The sequence below is a fragment of the Myxocyprinus asiaticus genome, chromosome 28, assembly GCF_019703515.2.
Source record: "Myxocyprinus asiaticus isolate MX2 ecotype Aquarium Trade chromosome 28, UBuf_Myxa_2, whole genome shotgun sequence".
NCBI classification, from domain to species: domain Eukaryota; kingdom Metazoa; phylum Chordata; class Actinopteri; order Cypriniformes; family Catostomidae; genus Myxocyprinus; species Myxocyprinus asiaticus.
The window spans coordinates 13,913,100-13,935,729 of record NC_059371.1 but is presented as its reverse complement, the minus strand read 5'-3'; the positions used below and the strand labels follow the sequence as shown (position 1 = coordinate 13,935,729).

The window sequence follows — 22,630 nt, the reverse complement described above, 5'->3', positions numbered from 1 at the left end:
TGTGAAGTTGATAAAATTGAAAACAGGCAAAATGACATAAAATATATCAAGGAAATGTTTATTGCCAATACGGGTATAATTTTGAGGGAAACATATAAAAAGTGACAATTTTTCTTTTAACTCTGGTGATTTTAGATAATACAAAACAAATCCCTTAAAGGTGTAGTCCTTCAGTGAATGACATGGTTCCACAGAGATTTTCTTCATGGGAATATCCACAGTAAACTGACCTCCAGTGTTCCATAAAATCCATAATATTAATCTATTTGTTGGCAGTTTTTTTTTTTTTTTTTTAACAATAAATATATATTTTTTAATTGTTTAACAAAAGATATAAAGCAGACCCCACCACCTGTTGATTTGATAATGTCAGTGTGTATTTGGGAGGTAATGCAGTTTTGGACTATGAAGCAGGGCAGCCCTGCATCCCCACAGCTCCAGACACTAAGGAGGGTTTGGACAGCATGATGGGCCTGTGGTTCAGAATGACTTTCCTCACACAACCGTTGAAAGAGGGGAGTGGAGATGGGAGACCCGGCACCTCCATGTTATCTGTACACAGAGGAACAAAATGTTCAAAAAGGTTGAGTGGGCATACACTCAGGATGTGTTCTTGTTTCAAAGAATGGTTAGTGCAATGGAACAGAACAGAAAGTGCTTTTTTCTTTTCTCCCCAACTTTGGAATGCCCGATTCCCACTACTTGCTAGGTCCTCGTGGTGGCACGGTTACTCACCTCAATCCGGGTGGCGGAGGACAAGTCTCAGTTGCCTCCGCTTCTGAGGCGGTCAGTCCACGCATCTTATCACGTGGCTCGCTGTGCATGACACCGTGGAGACTATCAGCATGTGGAGGCTCATGCTACTCTCCGCGATCCACACACAAATTACCACACACCCCATTGAGAGCGAGAACCACTAATCGTGACCACGAGGAGGTTACCCCATGTGACTCTACCCTCCCTAGCAGTCAGGCCAATTTGGTTCCTAAGGAGACCTGGCTGGAGTCACTCGGCACACCCTGGATTCGAACTCGCGACTCCAGGGGTGGTAGTCAGCGTCAATACTCACTGAGCTACCCAGGCCCCTGAAGTGCTCTTAAGACACATTTTTAACACAATATTAGATGCTACTGTAAACCTTCAAGATGCTTGAATCCCCAGCTAATTCTGATTGGTCCACCATTGTATTACATTGAGGCATTGTGTAACAAGAGTTGTCATGGTATCTTATAGACACAATTATGGTTTGAGACACTGAAAGAACTGTGAGGTCCATCTGACATGTGTACATAAACCAAGAATTAAAGCTTAACGTCTAATTTCTTCAAAGTTAAAATACTTTGTGTCCCAGATTAGATGTTTAGGTCATTTTTGACCCATTTAAGAGAGAAAACTGGTGAAAAACTATCTTAATTTTTTATAAATCTCATTTACCTACTCTACTGGATCTATTTTTTCACACGAACAGAATGGTTATTAGGAATTTTCTCACAAAACAGGTTAGTTTGCAGAGACAGCTATAAACCATTTGTTGGTTAATTTCCCCAAAAAGTGCAAACACTGTGCCTCTGTTGCGTTTCAAACACTGATCTGTTCAAGCAGCCCATCCAGCCTGACACCGCAACACTGGCTCATCCAGTGGTGTGAGTTTGGGGTGGGACTATCTGTTTGTTCGGCCAAAGTCAGGAGAGTGTATTCAGAAATCTATTTTTGCAATTCCATTTGGTGACGCTAGTGTCGCAGAAATTACACCATCATTAAAAAAATAGCACAGATCAGGCGCAAACACGTTTTCCAATTTTTCAGTGCAATTTTTTGGTTCATGTACAGTATCTATAAAAAATGGGGTTGGGTTCTTGGACATAAGGAGTGATTTTATTTCACAACTATGTCAACACATCTGTAATGATCCCTGACCTATACTATAATAGTTACATGGCTGGTAGCACACTGGTGTCATACCTGGCATGCTGCCCAGATAGACAGTCTCTTTGGCCCCGCTTGATCTGCTCTTTTTGGGCCCGACTCCATGTTCACTCGCTGCATCCAAATGTAACTGGATTACATTACTCTTCTTCACAACTAAAATCACAAAAAAATTAAAGTACGATACTATATCGCAAACACATTCCTCATGAAGTTTCTTATATATTATTCATTATATAAGATTTTAAATGGCAATAGTCTTCGGGGAAGCATATGTGTTGAAAAGAAAGACTCACTTGAAAGACTGTGCCAACTTCCATCACAGAGTGACTCCTCTGGAGTGAGACTCACTGAAAACTCTCCACTTCCACTGTTCACCAATACAGTCACCTGTAGTGCATGGAATAAATCAAGACTTCAAACTGGTGTATGGACCAGCTCAACTTATAAAACAGACTATCAAAGAGTATGATTAAACCTGAATGGACACTTTTTTTTATGTTTCTGGGTTTGGAATTTGGAAATAAACTAGAGCAGGTAAACTTCTATAGCAGTTTATGGGGAACCATAGCAAAAATTATTTTTGCATTCCCATTTGTTCCATTACCAAAGAAAAAAATCCACTATTACATTTCCATGACTTTCCAAAAGTAGAAAAAAATACAGAGCAGTGGATTGCAGCAGTGATGACTATTTTTTAAAATAATGCCAGGGTAATAGAACACAAAGAATGATGTTACAAATTTACACTAAATAAAAAATTAAAAAATAGAAACGCATCACTACAGACTGTGAAAAGGTCCATTGCCTCTGTAACTCCCTCTTTATATTGATGGTTAAATCCAAAGAACAGAGTTTTAAGGAAAGCTTTTTAAAATGTTTAGGAAAACATATATGAAACTAGATTTTTGTCTGTGCAAAACTTGCCGCCACAATGGTAGGATGTTGTGCGTGGTTGCCAGGGCACTGCTGTGCAGTTGCTAAGGTGTTCTTAGTGGTTGCTAGCTGCTTGTGTACTGGGCCCACCCCCAAGTTTCCATAATATTCTGGTTCCTAGATATGGGCCAGGTCCCTCCTTCGCTGCAATTTTATGTGATTTTCTGTCTATTTATCATGCCACTAGGTGAAAATTCTTAGTCTGATCACTTAGAAAAGCAGTAGACACATAATTGACCCTTCGCTAAGCCTCACCTTAAAAGCGTTTCTGACCAATCCTATCTTAGCAACTGTTGCCATGCTTCATTTCTCTGACAAATGCTTGCTTTTTTTTTTTTTTCCAATGAGAGTACGGATGTTGGAGTAGTTTTAATATGGATTTTAAATAGAAATTATCCACAAAAAAAAAAAAAAAAAAAATGTAATAGTGGCATGAAGTACCCAGAGAAGACACATGCAGTGTTTTTCTTTCTTTTAAAAAAAATCATTAAATAAATATTGAGAAGAGCATGCTATGAATTAAACTGTGTCAGTTCTCATTCCCAAATGAGCATGTATGACATCTGCAACGATACCTACATTTGCTCCAAAATAAAGCTAATAACAATGTTAATTCATTTATATATTGATTCAGGTTTTAGTAAAAGTGATAGTAAATAAAGAGTTCACAGCATCATTGTGAATGTGTTTTGAGACGTTATGAGCAGTTCTGTTCACTTATGTTATCAGGTGTGTTATCGCTATAAAATGACACTTTTTTACTTTTCAAGTGACTGTTATAATCATTTGCCTTAATCCTGACTCACAGACTCCACAGTTTTCAGTCAAATGATTGTGTATTTAAAAAATGTCTTTAATGTCAGATAAATATGCTTTAAAATTTCACTCTTCATTCCAACCCACGTAAGAATATTGTTAACTCCGTTTACGGCAATCTCCCATTCATTCCTATGGGGAGTTCTGCAAAGCTTGAGAGCAAGCAACCTTAAACAAGGTGGGCGGAGCTTAGCAAAGGGTCAATTTTGTGATGTCATACATGTCTGTAGCACAAAGGGGTCGAGTTAAGCACACATTATAATAGTGACGCTTCCCTTAGCAAGCAGAATTAACAATGAAATAAAGCTGTAAATCTCATTTAGTCCTTGCTCTGTAAAGTTCCTTTACTAAAGTTTGTATATGTGTTCAAATGTATGGTTGAGTCACCTGGCCCTGATTCAAATAGAGACTCAGCTGTTGATTTCTCTTTGCTCCAGCATGCAGCAAAAGCCCGGAGTCAGAAACTGGTCTAACCTCCAAATGGATCTCCAGGTCTCGACTCAGCACCAGTGATTCATCTAACGTGAACATACAGAGACACAGAGAGAGAGAGCAGCAATCATTAACCCACTGTATTAAATGTGTAGTAAATGTGAACAATCTCAAGTGTATAGTAAACCTTGTAGAAACTTCTTGAAAATAAATCTAAAGTGGAGTGTTCGATTCAAAGTAACTGATATAGAATGAGAAGTTGGTGACTCACCAATGGTCATATATCCTCCCTGACTGGGAAAGTAAACACCAGGCTGCAGGAGCTGCTGGAAACAGGGTACCACCCCTACACTGTGAGACGGGCTGTGTAGTGTCTCTTCATTCAGTTTCAAATCCCTCACACAGCCAATGAAACCAGGCTGATAGACACAGGGTGAGCAACAGAAAGAGATACTCAAATAAGCAGCAAGGTCATTTTGGTACAAGTTTGCCCCTATAGGGTCTTAAGATATAAGATCTGTTCCAAAACCTAGTGATCTGCCTTCCTAGACAGCATTTTAAGATATCAAAGATGTGCTACCAATGCAAAAGGTGGGAAGCATAATTACATAGCCTTCGAATCAGGATATCTGGATTTGTAACAAGCTCAGTTAAAATGTCCCGGAAGATGTCGAAAGGAATTTTGATTATGAATAAACAGTTTTTTAGTACAGTAGTTCAGTATTATAAAAAATTACTATTTTACCCAATATTTAAGTGTGCCAAGTATTTTTGTTATTATAAAATCACATCATTAGCTTAGCAACATGCTAATGTCTTTATGACTTTATTGGAATCAATGATGTGGGCATTTCAAGAAACACAACAAAGTTGAGAACAGTTTAACTTTATGCAAAATACAAGCAACAGTTGGCTGCGGCTACCAATGGTGGTAGGGTTTCCAACCATCCCAAATAATACGTATTTGTCCCATATTTGTGCTTTGTATTGAATCCATACGGAATGTTGTTTGTCCTGTATTTTAGCATCTCACATCCAAACTGCTGAGAATGTTTCACAAATCGAGAGAAATGGACCTGAAACACAGACACCTTTCGTGTGAGATATCGGCAGTTGCTTTACACAGACAATGCATTTTACAGAGGCAGCTGGGGGAAGATCAAGTAAGATCAATGACAATTAGTGCATGTCTTCTGTCGTGTTTTCCATCAAAAGCTGGAGAATTTAGTTTAAAACATATAATTCAAAACATGATAATTGTTTCCTACCACTGTGATTTCAAAACACCAGTAAATCCATATTCTTGACATGGCATTACATTGCATAATGTCAGTGATCGTTCTAGTAGAGAGAGATCCTCAGCCATGTGACTGAGAGAAAAACTGCTGCACTTTTAATACAAAGTACAGTACAATGCATGTTTAGTTAAAACATTTTACTATAACTTTAAAACTATTTACCATAACATTAACTATAGGCTGACAGAATGTTGGCAACCCTAAATGGTAGTGAAGTCAGTGGAGCTCACATCACCCATCTCCTGTGAGACACTGGAGTCGAATGGAGGCAATAGTGTACATGGATATAATAAAAAAGAAAAAAAAATTATGTGTGGAAAACTGTGTCAGAAATTGTTGGCCTTTATTTGAGTGAATTTGATCAATTCATTGATAGATAGTATTTATGATATGATACACTGAGAACTGCTGCAGATTATATTAGAGGACCACCGATGGATTTTGCCGATACTTATTACTTGGAAAAGGCCAATAGCTGATTAAATGGCCGATGGTTTTAAGATCGATTTATAGAATGTTAAAATAGTTTCTTAGTCTTTCCTTACTTTGACAGGCACAGACATAGAGGCAACACAAGACCAAAATAAATTAAATTACAGATGCAGTTTACTGTGCAACCAAAATCCCAAAAATAACCAGAAAACATAAATGCATTTTGGTGTATAACACAGGACTTTTAACTATAAGCAAGCCCGAAATACACTTATTTTGGGATAAAAATTTTGAAATGATGGAAAATCCATAAGAATGCTCTATATTGAAGTATTTACCAAATTAAGATTTTTATAGGATATATCCACCAGATTCAGGATTATGTATATACTGTAAGTATACACTGGCGGCCAAACGTTTGGAATAATGTACAGATTTTGCTCTTATGGAAAGAAATTATCATAATGTATAGTCAGGACATTAATAATGTGAAAAATTACTATTACAATTTGAAAAAAATGTTCAGAACTTCTTAAACTAAAGAGTTCTCTTCAAAAAATCCTCCACGTGCAGCAATGACAGCTTTGCAGATCCTTGGCATTTTAGCTGTCAGTTTGTCCAGATACTCAGGTGACATTTCACCCCACACTTCCTCTAGCACTTGCCATAGATGTGGCTGTCTTGTCACGCACCTTACAGTCTAGCTGATCCCACAAAAGCTCAATGGGTTTAAGATCCATAACACTCTTTTCTAATTATCTGTTGTCCAATGTCTGTGTTTATTTGCCCACTCTAACCTTTTCTTTTTGTTTTTCTGTTTCAAAAGTGGCTTTTTCTTTGCAATTCTTCCCATAAGTCCTGCACCCCTGAGTCTTCTCTTTACTGTTGTACATGAAACTGGTGTTGAGCGGGTAGAATTCAATGAAGCTGTCAGCTGAGGACATGTGAGGCGTCTATTTCTCAAACTAGAGACTCTGATGTACTTATCCTCTTGTTTATTTGTACATCTGGTCTTCCACATCTCTTTCTGTCCTTGTTAGAGCCAGTTGTCCTTTGTCTTTGAAGACTGTAGTGTACACCTTTGTATGAAATCTTCATTTTTTTTGGCAATTTCAAGCATTGTATAGACTTCATTCCTCAAAACAATGATTGACTGATGAGTTTCTAGAGAAAACTGTTTCTTTTTTTTGCAATTTTAGACCTAATATTGACCTTAAGACATGCCAGTCTATTGCATACTGTGACAACTCAAAAATAAACACAAAGACAATGTTAAGCTTCATTTAACAAACCAAATAGCTTTCAGCTGTGTTTGATATAATGGCAAGTGATTTTCTAGTACCAAATTAGCAATTTACATGATTACTCAAGGATAAGGTGTTGGAGTGATGGCTGCTGGAAATGGGGCCTGTCTAGATTAGATCAAAAATGACTTTTTTCAAATAGTGATGACACTTTGGTGAATTAAAGTACCAATTTCCTTCCGAAACAGCAAAATCTGTACATTATTCCAAACTTTTGGCCGCCAGTGTATATTTCATCAGATTATTTTTTTTCCACCAGGTTTTTTTCTTATTATTCACAAGATGAAGTTGGAGACACAACATATATACTGACAGGGCACTTTTTATATTAGTCCAAAAAAAAATCATGCGTTTGCTTCAATTTAGAACATTTGATTATCTCATCAAAATAACAAAATATGCATTAAAGTGAGAATAAAAATATGGATGAATATTGTCAATGATGACAGATTTACATACAGCAATCCCAGTCAGGGATTGTTTTTATTTCACCTCTAGAGGCTGCAGTTAGACTGTAGAACCAAGCCATTCTAACTGCAGAATTCTCTACTGCCGTCAACAGAAGAATACAGAGGAATAAAAAATAAACTATCGACAACATAGTTCTAATCTGTATCTGTATAATCTGTAAAACCGATATTTCAGTCTACCTCTATTTAATATAAAACACTTTCCCCTTCAGAATGTTTTTTTTTAGCATCAAGAAAACAGATTCCTTGTCAAATTAGAATAATATCTGAGTTTTACTGGCGATATATCTCATCTGTGAACAGATTTTGCAAAGCTATGGCCAACTGTGCAGTCCACCAATTTCTATTCACTGCCACAGCTGTAGGACCAGCCACTAGTGGCATGCAATACTGGGACTAGTGACATCTAAGCAACAAAAAAACAAAGTAGCTGGCGGTGAGAACAGGGCTTTAGCATCTCATTAGCAGCTTACTAGGTTTTGGAACCGAGATATTGTGTGTGTAATGCAGTGTTTACCATAGCTGAAGTGTGGTCTGAGGGAAGTCCACCGATGTAGAGCGGAGCACCAAAAATACCCGTCACTTTCTTCCTCTGGGTCTCGATCCCATCCACTGTAAGAATGGCACTGCCACCCTCCACTTTCACAAAGACCTGGATAAAGTCAATATTTGATAATAAAAGTCAGAGCTCTATAAAAACACAAATCTGTGTGGGAAAAACCACAGAATACTTTCTCACCGCTGGCTGCGATGAACCGGACAGACCAATCGCAGTTTTTTGTTATAAATGTTTTTGGCATTTTTGCCTAGAGATTGCAGAGGTGGATGATTTACCCCTTATGTTGTGTTCTGGTCATTGTTTTTATTCTTAATGTTTTTTATTTTTTTTATTATTACTTAATCCAACTGTAATAAAGTTCCTTGACTTTGTTCACATGTGGTACCTGAAAACACAAAAAAAAGTAGACAACTTTTTTACATTTTATTGTTTTTATTTCACTTTGTTACACTTGTTGTGTTCCCAGTCAGAAATGACCGGCCATTGGAAATGAATGGATTAGACTACAAAATACAGAATTATTAAGTGTTCAGGAGCATCCCAAACCTTTAGATGAGCACATATGTGAATGTGTGTGTTACGAACCTGTCAGTCTGCCACCTGCTGGCGTGTCTTTTTCTTTTGCTGTGGGTGTTTTGTGTCGTGTTCGCAGGTGATTGCTGAGCTGACGAGTGATTGGGAACACCGCCGCGCAGTTTTCCCAGTCTATTTAACCCGCTTCCTCTCCGGAGGTTGTGGAGTCTCGTTTCGCTCTGGGATCCATTCAATATGCACTGCTTGTACTAATAATTTATTGTTGTTTCTTTTTGCTCGAGCAATTTGGCAAGTCATATGTGTTATCTAATAAAATGTCACTATTTTTGTAATTGTACTCATTTGTTTGAATTGGGATAGTCTGCTGAAGGTTATGATACGCCATTGTCTATGTTATATGTATGTTTCCGGAAGTAATAAGGAAAAATGTGATTAAAAGCCACTCCTGTTTGTTATATTTGTGTCAGTGTGAATTTCATTCCCTAAAACTGACTGCAGTTTGGCCTCTGAGTGAAACAAATTTGCATTGTATTCTATTAATTGAGACATTTCCAGTGATATATAACACATGGCTATCTCATCTTTTTTATGGTTTCACCAACTCTGAATATAATTGTTGTGATAACAAATTTGCAAATGATGAGAACGAAACAGTTCTTATTTTTCAGCAAATTAAACAGCATTATTTAAGAACTGGTAGGATCAGCTACATGCACTGTACAGTCCAGATTCTAAGCTTTAAAACGACACCTATTTTGTTCAGACCAAGCAAGTGGTTATGAATTTATTATGTAATTTATTAAAACATTTTGTGCCCCCCACTGGCCTGGTATAAGTTTAGTTCAATTAATCCTTCTATCAATAAAATATACAAATACAGTATATTTTAAATATGTTCAAAACAAGAGTATCATAATTACTAAAAAAGAAGTTCATAAAAAGATCTAATGCAATATCTTGTGATAATATATGCAATATGAGAGATTTATAAGCGATCTTGGTGGGCCGGTAATTTTTGACCGGGAACATAAAATGTGTAAGTACAAAACGAACACAACACAAGGGTTAAACAAACATACTTTTTCATCAATAAATGTCTCCAGTAAGACCAAAAAAAGATTTGAATGTGGCCCAATGGAGGATTCAGCTTTTCAGGTTGTTGAACGGCACATTGAGGAAGACACTTTTGTTTCTCATAATAAACAGTCATTAGTCGACAGCATGGGGGAAAAAAATCTCATTCACATACGAACCATGTGCCATAGGCCGTCTCTGTATCTCTTTTTGCTACGGATGCTGGCCTTCCTCTTTCCACCATTTACCAGCAATAACAGGTGACCATCAGACAGAGAGAGTGTCATGGTTCTCTGGCTCTTCCCTCCCGCCACGTGGAAGATCAGTCCGCTTGTAGCGTTTACACGCACACTGAGAGAGATGTGTGGCCTGCGGAACAATAATGTAATTTTAAAATAGGTATCAAATTTTATTGACAAAAATAATGATCTTAGATCTCATGACCTCAGCTTTTCAGGTCTAAGGTAGTGACGTTTAAAAAAGCTTAAAAAGGATAGTTCACCCAAAAATAAAAATTATCTTATTATTTACTCAATATATCCCAGATGTGTATGACTTTCTTTCTTCACCAGAACACATTAGAAGAAAAATAGAAAAATATCTTAGCTCAGTACGTCCTTAAAATGCAAGTGAATGGAGATTTCTCTTTTGATTGTCCAAAACGTCTCGGTTACTGTCATAACCTCCGTTCCCTGATGGAGGGAACGAGACGTTGTGTCGATGTAGTGACACTAGGGGTCGCTCTTGAGAGCCCCGAACACCTCAGATCTTTGAGAAAAGGCCAATGAGAATTGGCGAGTGGAATTTGCATGCCACTCCCCCGGGCATACGGGTATAAAAGGAGCTGGCTCGCAACCACTCATTCAGGTTTTGTGCTGAGGAGCCGAGACAGGGTCCCGCCATTTCAGCAGGTAGTACATCGTTGTGGCAGGGGGGACACAACGTCTCGTTCCCTCCATCAGGGAACGGAGGTTACGACAGTAACCGAGACGTTCCCCTTCTGTCACTCACTCGACGTTGTGTCGATGTAGTGACACTAGGGGTCCCTATACGAAATGCCACAACTAGCTGAACCATGTTACGTGGACTGCCAGTGCAGGTGCAAGCAAGCTGCTGCGTGCGTAGTAGCAGGTGCACTGGTCTGTAGCCTCCCCCAACAATCTACAAACACAGCGACCGGGACAGAGAGGGCTCTGTCGAAGGGAGACGCAGGTCTGCCGACAGGGAAACCGTACTGCGGAAAATACATCACAGGGGGTTACCGGAGTAACCGGCACCTGTGGAGCACCTACCTCAGTAAGGGCATATTAGCACACGTACTGGTTCCGGCTGTGAATTCCTCCGCTGAATTCGCGAGCCACAGGGCTAGGGAGGAAGGACATCCAGGGTTCATGGGTTTGTGAACTCGCATGGGAAAAGAAGCGCACATCTTCGCCTCTTTGAAGGGGAAAGGCGCTATACGCAAGCGATACACCTGGACAGCTGTCCGTGTTCCCGAACTTACCTGTTTGTACCTGACAGAACACGGGACGAAACCGGCTCAACCCGGAGATTATAAAATCTTGAAGGTATTGGGTGCCGCCCAGCCTGCTGCCCTGCAGATGTCTGCTAGAGAGGTGCCATGGGCCAGTGCCCACGAGGATGCCAGATTGTGCTCGTATTCCCAAAGGGGTGGGGCATCCACGATCCAGTGGGCAAGCCTCTGTTTGGAGACAGCGTTCCCTTTCCGCTTTTCGCCAAAGCAGACAAAGAGCTGCTCAGAGCTTCTAAAGATCTTCGTGCGATCCAAGTAGATGCGCAAAGTACGCACCGGACACAGCAACGACAGGGCTGGGTCTGCCTCCTCCTGGGGCAGGTTCACCACCTGATCCCTGAAGGGGGTTGTGGGAACCTTGGGCACATAGCCCGGCCGGGGTCTCAGGATTAATTAAGAGTCACCTGGACCGAACTCCAGGCAGGTATCGCTGACAGAGAATGCAGAGGAGGTGAGCGAAATCAGGAGGGCCATCTTCAAGGAGAGGGCTTTCAACTCGACTGACTCTTAGCGGCTCAAAGGGGGCTCCGCGAAGGCCCAGGGGGACCACGGAGAGATCCCATGAGGGGAACAGGCATGGCCTAGGAGGATGCAGCCTCTGGGCACCTCTCAGGAACCTGATGATCAGGTCATGCTTCCCTAAGGACTTACTATCCACTGTATCGTGGTGTGCCGCTATGGCAGCCACATACACCTTCAAGGTGGAGGGGGACAGCCGTTCCTCCAGCCTCTCCTGCAGGAAGGAAAGCACTGACCTGACTGCGCATCTCTGAGGGTCTTCAGCTCGGGAAGAACATGAATTCACGAACCGACACCACTTCAGGGTATAAAGCTGCCTAGTGGAGGGAGCTCTGGCCTAAGTGATCGTGTCTACCACTGCTGGTGGTAGGCCACTTAGGTCTTTCGCATCCCGTCCAAGGGCCAGACATGGAGGTTCCAGAGGTCTGGGCGCGGGTGCCAGATGGTACCCTGTCCCTGAGAAAGAAGGTCCTTCCTCCAGGGAATTTGGCTGTCATGAGGAGCGTGAGGTCTGAGAACCAAGTCTGGGTGGGCCAATACGGGGCCATGAGGGTGACCTGCTACTCGTCCTCCCTGACCTTCCAAAGGGTCTGTGCAAGTAGGCTCACTGGGGGGAACGCATACTTGCGCAGCCCCCGGGACCAGCTGTGTGCCAGCGCGTCTGGGCTGAGGGGGTCCCCCATCGGAGAATACCAGAGTGGGCAGTGGGAGATTTCTAGGGAGGCAAATAGGTCTACTTGTGCTTTGCCGAAACAACTCTAAATCAGCTGGACCACCTGGGGGTGGAGTCTCCACTCTCCCCTGAGCATCACCTGCTGCGACAGTGCGTCCACTGTGGCGTTGAGGTTGCTCGGGATGTGAGTAGCCCGCAGCGACCTCAGTCACCGCTGACTCCATATGAGGAGACGGCGGGCAAGTTGCGACATGCGACGTGAGTGTAAGCCGCCTTGGCAATTTATATACGCTGCTGTTGCTGTGTTGTCCGTCCGGACCAACACATGCTTGCCCCGGATCAACGGCAAAAGTCTCCGCAGGGTGCGCAATACTGCCAGCAACTCGAGGCAGTTGATGTGCCAACACAGTTGCGGTCCTGTCCATGAGCCAGCGGCTGCGTGCCTGTTGCACACGGCACCCCAGCCTCGCTTGGAGGTGTCAGTTGTAATGATGACGTGCCTGGACACTTGCTGTAGGGGAACTCATGCCCGTAGAAATGCAAGGTCTGTCCAAGGGCTTAACAAGTGACGGCAGATCGGCGTGATGGCCACACGATGTGTGCCGTGGTGCCATGCCCATCTTGGGACTCGAGTCTGAAGCTAGCGTTGAAGCGGTCTCATATGCATCAACCCTAGGGTCGTGACCGGCGCCGAGGATGCCATATGCCCCAGGAGCCTCTGAAAGTGTTTCAGTGGAACCGCTGTTCTCTGCTTGAACGACTCCAGGCAGTTCAGCACCGACCGCGTGCACTCGCTCGTGAGGTGCGCTATCATCGAGACTGAGTCTAACTCCATGCCGAGGAAAGAGATGCTCTGAACCGGGGAGAGCTTGCTCTTTTCCCAGTCGACCCGAAGCCCTAGCCGGCTGAGGTGCCTGAGCACGAGGTCCCTGTGTGCGTATACAACTCTCCAGAGTGAGCTAGAATCAGCCAGTCATCGAGGTAGTTGAGTATGTGGACACCCACTTCCCTTAACGGGGCAAGAGCTGCCTCTGTGACTTTCGTGAATACGTGAGGGAACAGGGACAGGCTGAAGGGGAGGACCTTGTACTGATATGCCCGGCCGTTGAAAGCAAACCGTAGGAAGGGTCTGTGTCGAGGTAAAACCGAGACGTGAAAGTACGCATCCTTCAGGTCTACCACCGTGAAACAATCTTGATGCCTGACACACGGCAAAATGTGCTTTGGCATCAGCATCTTGAACGGGAATCTGTGCAAGGCCCAGTTCAGAACTCTCAGGTCCAAGATTGGCCGCAACCCACCACCTTTCTTCGGTACGATGAAGTAAGGGCTGTAAAACCCTTTCTTCATCTTGGGTGGAGGGGCAGGCTCTATCGTGCCCTTGCGCAGAAGGGTCTCGATCTCTGCACGCAAGGTGGTGGCTTTCTCGCCCCTCACTGAAGCGGACACCACTGAACTGGGGCGGCCACCTGGCGAACTGAATCGCGTAGCCTAGTCGTATGGTCCTCGCCAACCACCGCAACGGGTTGGAAAGCGCTAGCCATGCGTCCAAGCTCCGGGCACTAAGGGGACAATCGCGTTTAACCTACCTGTGGGTGGGGCCTCACGGCAGGAGGGAGCAGGGGATGCCATGTCGAGGAGCCTTGCTTCGTCTCGAACTCGTGGCTGTGCTGAGGGAACCCTCGAAGCACTTATCTTGCTCCATGTACCTGGCGTCAGGGGGGGTCAATGATGGGGGAGGAGGGACTTTTTGACATCCTTGCAGTCCGTCACAACCACCTGGCTGTGGGCATCTAAGTCTCAGGTGCTCAGTGCCCAGTTGCCGTGATAACGGCAGTCGTAAACACTGGCTATGTGACCCAGGGAGTGAGGAAACATCTCTTTTGAGAATGTGGGTACCACAGCCCGTTTGGGGTGCGGCGAACATAAAAGAAAAGGAAACCAAGGATTTACCTTCCGGCCCTCCACAGGGGGATGGAGTGGTCTGGATACCAGCTCCGGGTTTGTAGCAGACATCTCGCTCCCTGGGTCATCCGTCTCAGGGGCGCTTAGGAGCCTTCCGGGTCCTCGTGCCAGCCCGTGAAGCGGGGGCGTCAGCTTCCTGCAGGGGGCTCTATGCTGGGAACAAGAACTGGACTTGGGCTGAGGTGGAGCCGCCTGGGCTTTCGCCACCGCAGGGGGACGCCCTCGGCGAGCAGACAGGATACGGGATCTTGAGCCGCACCGGGAAAAGATGTGTTGTATAGCCTCCGTCTGCTTCCTCACCGCCGAGAACTGCTGGGCAAAGTCCTCGACGGTGTCGCCGAATAGGCCAATCTGGGAGATGGGGGCACTGAGAAAGTGAACATTGTCCGTGTCCCTCATCTCGACCAGATTCAGCCACAGGTGGTGTTCCTGGACCACGAGGGTGGACATCGCCTGCCCGAGTGCTCGCGCCATGACTTTCGTCGCCTGCATCGCCTGCATCATATCAGGATCGGGACTACCCACATGCAGTTTCTTTAGTGCCTTGGCTTGGGGTACTTGCAGGAGGGCCATGGCATGCAGGGCAGAGGCGGCCTGACCAGCGGCGCTGTAGGCTTTGGCCGTCAGAGATGACGTCGTCTTACAGGCCTTGGAAGGGAGTGCCGGGCGATCCCACCAGGTGGCTGCGCTTTGTGGGCACAGGTGCACCGCAACTGCCTTATCCACCTGAGGGATCCACTCATCCCGATCCGGAGCACCGAAAGGGACACTAAGCTGGCCCTGGGGTGAGCTGGTCTCCTCTCGGAACTCGCCAGGGGCAAACGAGCGTGCTGGGCAATGGGAGGTCCGCGGGGATTTACCCGGCGGAGCCACGCCCATTGAAGCCCCCAAATCGCCTCCAGCGCCAGCCGGGAAGCAAAAAAGGCGTAGGTAAAAGGCATAGGTAAAAGGCAAGGCACGGGGGAGACTAGAGTGGCTTTCCCCCAGAAGAAGAAAAGCTGCGACCACAATGTTGGATTATAGTTAAAAAGTACTTAAATATTGATATTTTTTTGCACCAAAAGTGATCATATCGCTTTAGAAGACATTAATTTAACCGCCGGAGTCGTATGGATGCCGTTTATGCTGACTGTCATTGATTTTTGGAGCTTCAAAAGAGAAATCTCAATTCACTTGCATTTTAAGGACCTGTCTGTTTTTCTTCAAATGTGTTCTGGTGAAGAAAGTCATACACACCTTAGATATCATGAGGGTGAGTAAATAATGAGAGAATTTTCATTTTTGGGTGAAATATCCCTTTAATTAACTTATGTGTTTGTAGTGGCCTCAAAACACATGCACACTTTTCAAACAAAACTTCACAAAGAAGGGTTTTTTTACGATTAAAATGATAAAAACAATATATACACTGTTGAAACTTACTGTAAGACATCAAGTATTTGGACACTGTCATCAGTGGATCATGTCCATAGTTAATGTGATAAACTACAACAGTGGTTACTCTGCTAAGACATCTGTGTGAACTTGAGAGCAACTGTCTAAGGGACATACAGCCACTAAAAATCACCTTGAGACCAGCTGGTAAAAAGTAATTGCAAAAAAGCTGAGGAAAGTAAAGTTATTTCTGAAAAACGCTCTAGCATCATTTGTTTGCAGATGACTTGCTTTGATTTTTGTTATCCAATGCAATGACATTAATTTTAAGTGTGGCTTCAGTGTCTAAATACTTTTTAGGCCCACTCTATGTCATCAAAAGTGTCATGATCAAATCTTCAGAAACTGAAATTGAAAAAGTATGACTAGTAAACGTTAAACATGAAGGAATGTCTATTTGTGTGCAACAGAAAGGGATTCTATCCGTTCATTTATTCATGTGCATGTACGTAATGAACATGTAAGAATCATGTTGTAATGGTTTGCAATTGTGGATTTTGTAACACTCACGCCTTGCTAAATGCCTGAGGCAGTGTGTCAAACCGCAGGTGGCTGTGGGAGGAGCCACTGAAATGATGGGCGTCGACCACCTGGACGGCCGCCTCACCCTGGCAGGACTCACGGGCCATGCGGGTTCTTGAACCTCCATGTGGCTTTTTCAGTTTGTTCACAAAAAGATGTGTGTGTTTATTATTATTCATTTAATAGAACAAAGTTATTCATACAAGAACAGTCATCAAATTCTATAACAATACCTTTGGATTCTTTCTCCGTGGTGAATCCAGAATCTCCAGTGGCTCTGAAGAACCTGGGCACTTGAATGTGTACTTGTGTCCCTCCTGAACATTTTTAAGATCCTCCACAATCTGTGGTTCATTAATTCTACAAACAATTTTTTTTTAATTATAGCAGCTGGTCTTGTCGTAACTTCACATCCAGCTCATTACAGGAGAAAGATTTAGTTAGATTATTCCTTCAGCATTTTCCGTTCATAAATAAAAAAATTCTCCAGACTTCTACGATTTTTTAAATTGCGCCCTCTTCATTGCATTCTCTCCACATCACATACCTCTTAATAAAGAAGTTGCTAAGGCAGCCGGTGAGGTTGGTGAGGCCGCTTGACTCCGGTGTACCGCCCACATAAGTAAGGTCAGACTGCAGGGCCGCCCTGCTGGTGGCCATGCTACCACCTCCACTCTCAAGCACATCATCTATATAAATGCGCAACCTAAACAAAAGGCACAAAATTACACAACCCTGTACACACACACTATTATAAACAAACATACACTTAGAAAGTTTCATAAAATGTGTCTTAAAACAAGACACATTTACTTGAGAAGCAAAATTGTGTAAGATAATAAGACTTGTTGTCAGAGTTTATTTTTCTTACTCTATTACTCCTTGTTCTAAGCATAAACTTGACTTAAATTTGATACATTTTAGATACTTTGAATGGAAACATGACAAAAACACTGATTAAGACTTTTTATGTACTCATTCAATAATGGCAATTTCTTCATTATTAACTAAAAAATCTTATGTAGTGCAAGACTGTATAAATCTCAGTGACATACCCATTTATATTGCTGTAGAATGCAACATAGTGACTGTTGTCATCGTTGTATGACTTTTGTGATCTGACCTCATTTTTGCCAGCACTGACTACTACATGTCCGCTGTCTAAGATAACCTGACACACATCACTCTGGGGCAGGAAACACACACACATACACACAATTAAAGCATGCCTGCAGTAGCTCAAACAGGATTCACTAATAATCATAATTTCAAATAGAAATGTTATGTTTGTTTAAATACTCTTAAAGGAATATTCCGGGTTCAATACAAGTTAAGCTCAATCAACAGCATTTGTGGCATTATGTTGATGACCACAAACATTTATTTGGACTTGTCCCTCCTTTTCATTAAAAAAAAGAAAGCAAAATCATGGTTACAGTGAGGCCAACGGGGGGCCAATTTTTGGAGGGTTAAAGGCAGAAATGTGAGGCTTATAATTTTATAAAAGCACTTACACTAATTCTTCTGTTAAAACTTGCATACAAATTGAACTGTAAATACTTGTTTTTACAGTCATTTCAGGGTTTTAGGGTTTATGGCAAGAAAGCGATTTTATCACACTAAACTTATGTCAACATGCATATTGTTTAGGCCTTGTGGCTATACTTTTGAAATAGTGAGTATTTGAATGTTTACAAATTGGCCCCATTCACTTCCATTGTAAGTGCATCACTAGAACCCAGATTTTACCTTTTTATTTTTTTTAAAAAGGAGGGATGAGTCGAAATAAATTTTTGTGGTAATCAACATTATGCCACAAATGTTGTCGACTGAGCTTAACTTGTACTGAACCTGGAATATTCCTTTTATATGATTTGTTATGTAGAACTTTGAGTGGGGTTGTTTATACCTGGCCTTTATGATAAAACATGAGGCCATTCTGTTGATCTGTCCTGAAGCCAATGCCAGCGTAAAAGTTATCAGGAACATCCGGTACACCATCCAGTTTTAAGCCTAGGTAACCTTCACCAGCAAAATGTACCTCACGAGTAAACTAAAACCATAGAAAGAGAATTTTAGAAATTACAGGATGTTCCCTTTCATCTGCCTTAAAGACGAATCCCTTAATCCCACTTAAAGTAGGTTTGGAAAGGGATTTATAGATTCTGTTACAATTCCAATTCCACTTAATGATTCTGGTTCCGTATTGAGTAATTTAGCGATTCTTTAAATAATTTGGAGGAGGAAAGAATGGAAAGAATGGTCTCAAATATATTTGTAAAATTGTTATTGCATAAACTAAAATTAGCAGCTTTTTGTTAAATAGTTTTCAGATTTCAACATTTTTACAGTAATTATAAATCAGAAATTAATTGTACCATAGAATTATTGCAAATTAAACAAAGGTTACAACTCATTCACCTTTATTGCACCAAACAAACTGTTTTTTTTTTTTATCTCTCCAAAATAGCATCCTTAGATTTGGATGTGAATTTAAGAATTCTACTAAGGCCAAGCCAAGACTCACTGAATATTAACTAGATTAGATTAACTTGACCTCAAGAGTTCATAGTCTAATTAATATTCATAACCTAAGCATTTACCATAGCAGCATTGGTGTGCAAAAAAAAAGTCTGCATCTATAGAAGAACGCAGTCATAACTGAATGGAACCAAACTATCTTTAAGTTTGTTCAGTTGTAATTTGATGATGGGGGGTTGTGGTAGCATGTTCTCACCAGCAGGTTGTCAGGACAGCCGTAGCTGATGCCTGAACTCTTCATGATCTTCATTTGAACAAAGCGTCTCAGGGCCTTAATGTTCCTCATGCAACCTTTTATGGAGCCCCGCTCAGGGAACATACTTTTCAGACTGCAAAGAAATGCACAAACTGTTGTGAAGAGACTTTTATTTTTTTTACACCAATAGTTCAAGATTTACACTATGACCAGCCGTCAACTGGGTCTAAATATAACTTTTTAATGGAATTGTCTTCATGGTTACCTCTCAGGCATCTGATCCTCTGGTACTCCACCCAGGAAGTAGCTTCCTGTGAAATTAAGCTCTTTGCTCGACAGTGTATACAAATTTTGACGATCTATCCTCACTAGCATTTCATTTTTGGCAAGTTGAAAGATAACATCCAGCTAAAAAGAACGGACAACACAGAATATTAAAATAAAACTTAAAGATAATGACTTCGACAAAACCATGCTGATATACATTTCGGGTCAGTTCATGTATGTTTAAGGTGCACCAGAGAAAGTTTAGCAGAGATGGACCACTGCTATTAAAATGAATGAGAGAAACTGGAATGCCTAATGACTAATGAGTAATGGATGTAGAAAAGGAAGTCCCGCCTCACACGTAAAAGAGACAATTACCCTTTAGATACAGACGCGAGAATACGCATGTGCATTAGCTGAACCAGTCTAGTTTTTTTATGCTAAAGAAGCTCAATTTATGATACCTGCTGGTTTTAAATTTAAGTTAAAGTTTAAGTGACATTTTAAATTGAACTTAAACTTAACTTAAATTTAAGTTTAAATTCTTTGATCGTAATCTTGACCAACCGTTTTGAATATTTTGATCTTTCCCCATTCAAATAGATAGGAGCTGTACTTTCATGTCGCTTGTATCCATTGAAAATAGCTGCCCGGAAGCGTTCCAAAAATGGCTGCCAAGTGAAATGATTTGCCTTGAAAAGCCCTGCATACCAAACAGGATAAATCACCCTCCGAAGGGCACTTAGAATGGAGAACAATCATGATAGTCATGCTGTAAGATCGCTTCAAACAGAATTTCCAAGAAAAATTACTTAAGAAATGAGTTCTGATTTCGAATGACCCTTATTTTTGAGCCCAACTCCTTTCAGCCCTCCAAAGCTCTCACAGTGGTTGGTAAAGTCTTTGAAGGGAATAGGGCATAGGGATGATCCCTTCTGAATGGAATGTACCCAGGGACATTGGGTGCACTTAGTAATGTTTTGTTTATGTTGTGCTGGCAGTTGAATGAGACTTATACTGACACCTAGTGGTGTGGAGGCAGCATCATGTAAAAGCAATTGTTTTTCATTATTGATGGAACTGAATTGAGCTATTTGCAGTCAGCAAAGATTTATTCTGTGAGCAAAAGTGTCCAGTAGTATACTGGGAGGTTGCAGCAATAAAGTGAGTAGTATTTGGCTGATCATGTGTTCTCAACATAGCTGAGGAGAATCAAATATTGCAAAGAACGTCACTTGCATGGTATCTATTTTAGAAAACCTTTTAAAATTTAATCAAATATAATTAAAGTCTTATGCTACAACACTGTTGACAAAACACCCAAAGCTAAAGCGCTTTTCAGTTATTATTCAGTTTTACATTATACCTTTTAGACAGGAAGTATGGATGGTCAAAAATATTACTTTTGTGTTGTTCTTCAACATGTCAGCTATACCAGGAAAAAAATTAATTGTTGATAGGACAAGGCAATCCAAAGTTATAGCATATGGAACCATGGTTCCCTAGGACGGTGGACTTTTATGTATCAGTGTCCAAAAAAAAAAACGCTCCAGAAACTAATTAGTGTTATATTGAACATAAAAACAGAATAACTGAAAACTATGAATGCCAAAAATTAAAAATTAAAAATATATAAAAACACTTAAAATTATGTCAAATACATCCCGTATGATACATTTCACCTCACTTTACCATCTTATGCCATAACTCCCAAAATGTGCGTTGAGCACCCTCTTGTGCGCAGTCTATGTATGTGCGCTCTGGTTGTATTATTGACCCCCACACTGAACACGTGACACGTGGATTGCCCAAATATGGAATCTGACACTCTCTAGGGATCCAATGATAGGGATCTAACACATATATGACGTGAAGGATCCTGTTTCAGTGAGAACAGCGTTGCTATAGCAATTGCCATTAGCACTAGCCAAAATAGCTTGTCACGAGCTCTTTGAGGAATTTCTCTGGATTTACAAATTGTATGACATCGAGTGAGGGCATGTTTTATATAGGATCGCCTGCTGCAAATTGTGATATCTCATTTTCTTTTACTATATGTATTTTCCATGAAGCAATAAACCAAAATGTGACGGAAATGGTGTTTATCCTTTTTTTTTTAAAGATACATGTGGATTTCACATGCTAATTCTCACTAGTTTGGCCTCTGAATGAAGCAAATTTGCTCATATTCTACTATTCAAGACATTTCCAAAGAAATATAACACATGGTTGTATGATATTTTGTACCATTTACTGTTTTTACTGTATTATTATTATTTAAATGGAACAGTTCTAATTTATCAGCAAATTTAAAAGCAGTATTTTAGAATTGGTCAGATCAGCTATATTCATTGTAAAGATAAGAAACTAAGCTTTAAAACGACACCTATTTTGTGCAGCTCAAGCAAGTGGTTGTTGAGTAATACCATTATTATAATTTTTTTCGTGATCAGCGCCTCCAAATGGCCCGGTACTCTGGGTTTAAGAGGCTAAACTTAATTTTCCAAATACTATTCATTTAAAAAAAAAAAAAATAATAAAATAAAATACTGAGTGCACCTTTCACATACAATAATATTTGAATATTTGTGTTTTTGGAAAGGTTAGTGAGTAAACAGGAATATACTGGAATAGCTTGAGCAAGTCACTCACATATTTGGGCTGAGCGTTGCTGATTTTTATTTTTGAAAGATCTGTTGATGATGTGTGATTCATCATAGTTCCCTCAAGGTTATGGAAAAGCCTCAGAAAACCCTCATGCATGGCCACGCACACATACTTGTCCTGAGAATCAAGAAGTGACACACAATGAATATTAGCATAACAAATATTAACAAATTGTAACATGTACAGTAATATACATTATGTCTAAATGTCAAAAAGCCTATGTAAAAAGAGATCTCTAAAAAAAACAGTATCTCACCCCTCTATGGAACAACATGAGAATGCCGTTTTGCGAGACGACTTTGACATACTGCTCAAACAGGCGATCGTCAGTACGTGCTTCAAATAAAACCTCAACATAACCCGAACCATCAAAATAAACTCCGTCAACTACCCATTGTGGTGTTTTTGAAGGCCTCTTCCTGTTTTAACATATGGAGAAGGGCAGTTTTTCACACATTCTCACAAAGATAGTATCATTTAAATAAATAAATCACCCAAAAAGGAAAATCCTGTCATCTGTCATCATGGTAA

General features: G+C 41.3%; 1 protein-coding gene across 1 annotated transcript in view; it reads right to left on the bottom strand.

Annotated features, from left to right (window-relative positions):
- Nucleotides 1-34: 34 nt before the first annotated feature.
- The window catches only part of LOC127419098 (laminin subunit alpha-5-like), a 112,310-nt gene continuing 89,714 nt past the window's right edge, over nt 35-22,630 (bottom strand). Inside the window, exons 65-80 of the mRNA XM_051660216.1 lie at nt 22,356-22,518; nt 22,085-22,216; nt 19,431-19,573; nt 19,166-19,298; nt 18,338-18,481; nt 17,484-17,614; nt 16,976-17,134; nt 16,662-16,788; nt 16,417-16,559; nt 9,961-10,150; nt 8,132-8,266; nt 4,382-4,529; nt 4,066-4,196; nt 2,223-2,316; nt 1,963-2,082; nt 35-552 (exon numbers count right to left, since the gene is read on the bottom strand). Coding sequence (XP_051516176.1) covers nt 404-552; nt 1,963-2,082; nt 2,223-2,316; nt 4,066-4,196; nt 4,382-4,529; nt 8,132-8,266; nt 9,961-10,150; nt 16,417-16,559; nt 16,662-16,788; nt 16,976-17,134; nt 17,484-17,614; nt 18,338-18,481; nt 19,166-19,298; nt 19,431-19,573; nt 22,085-22,216; nt 22,356-22,518 — 2,242 coding nt within the window. The 3' untranslated portion in view covers nt 35-403. The remainder of the gene's footprint in view (nt 553-1,962; nt 2,083-2,222; nt 2,317-4,065; nt 4,197-4,381; nt 4,530-8,131; nt 8,267-9,960; nt 10,151-16,416; nt 16,560-16,661; nt 16,789-16,975; nt 17,135-17,483; nt 17,615-18,337; nt 18,482-19,165; nt 19,299-19,430; nt 19,574-22,084; nt 22,217-22,355; nt 22,519-22,630) is intronic.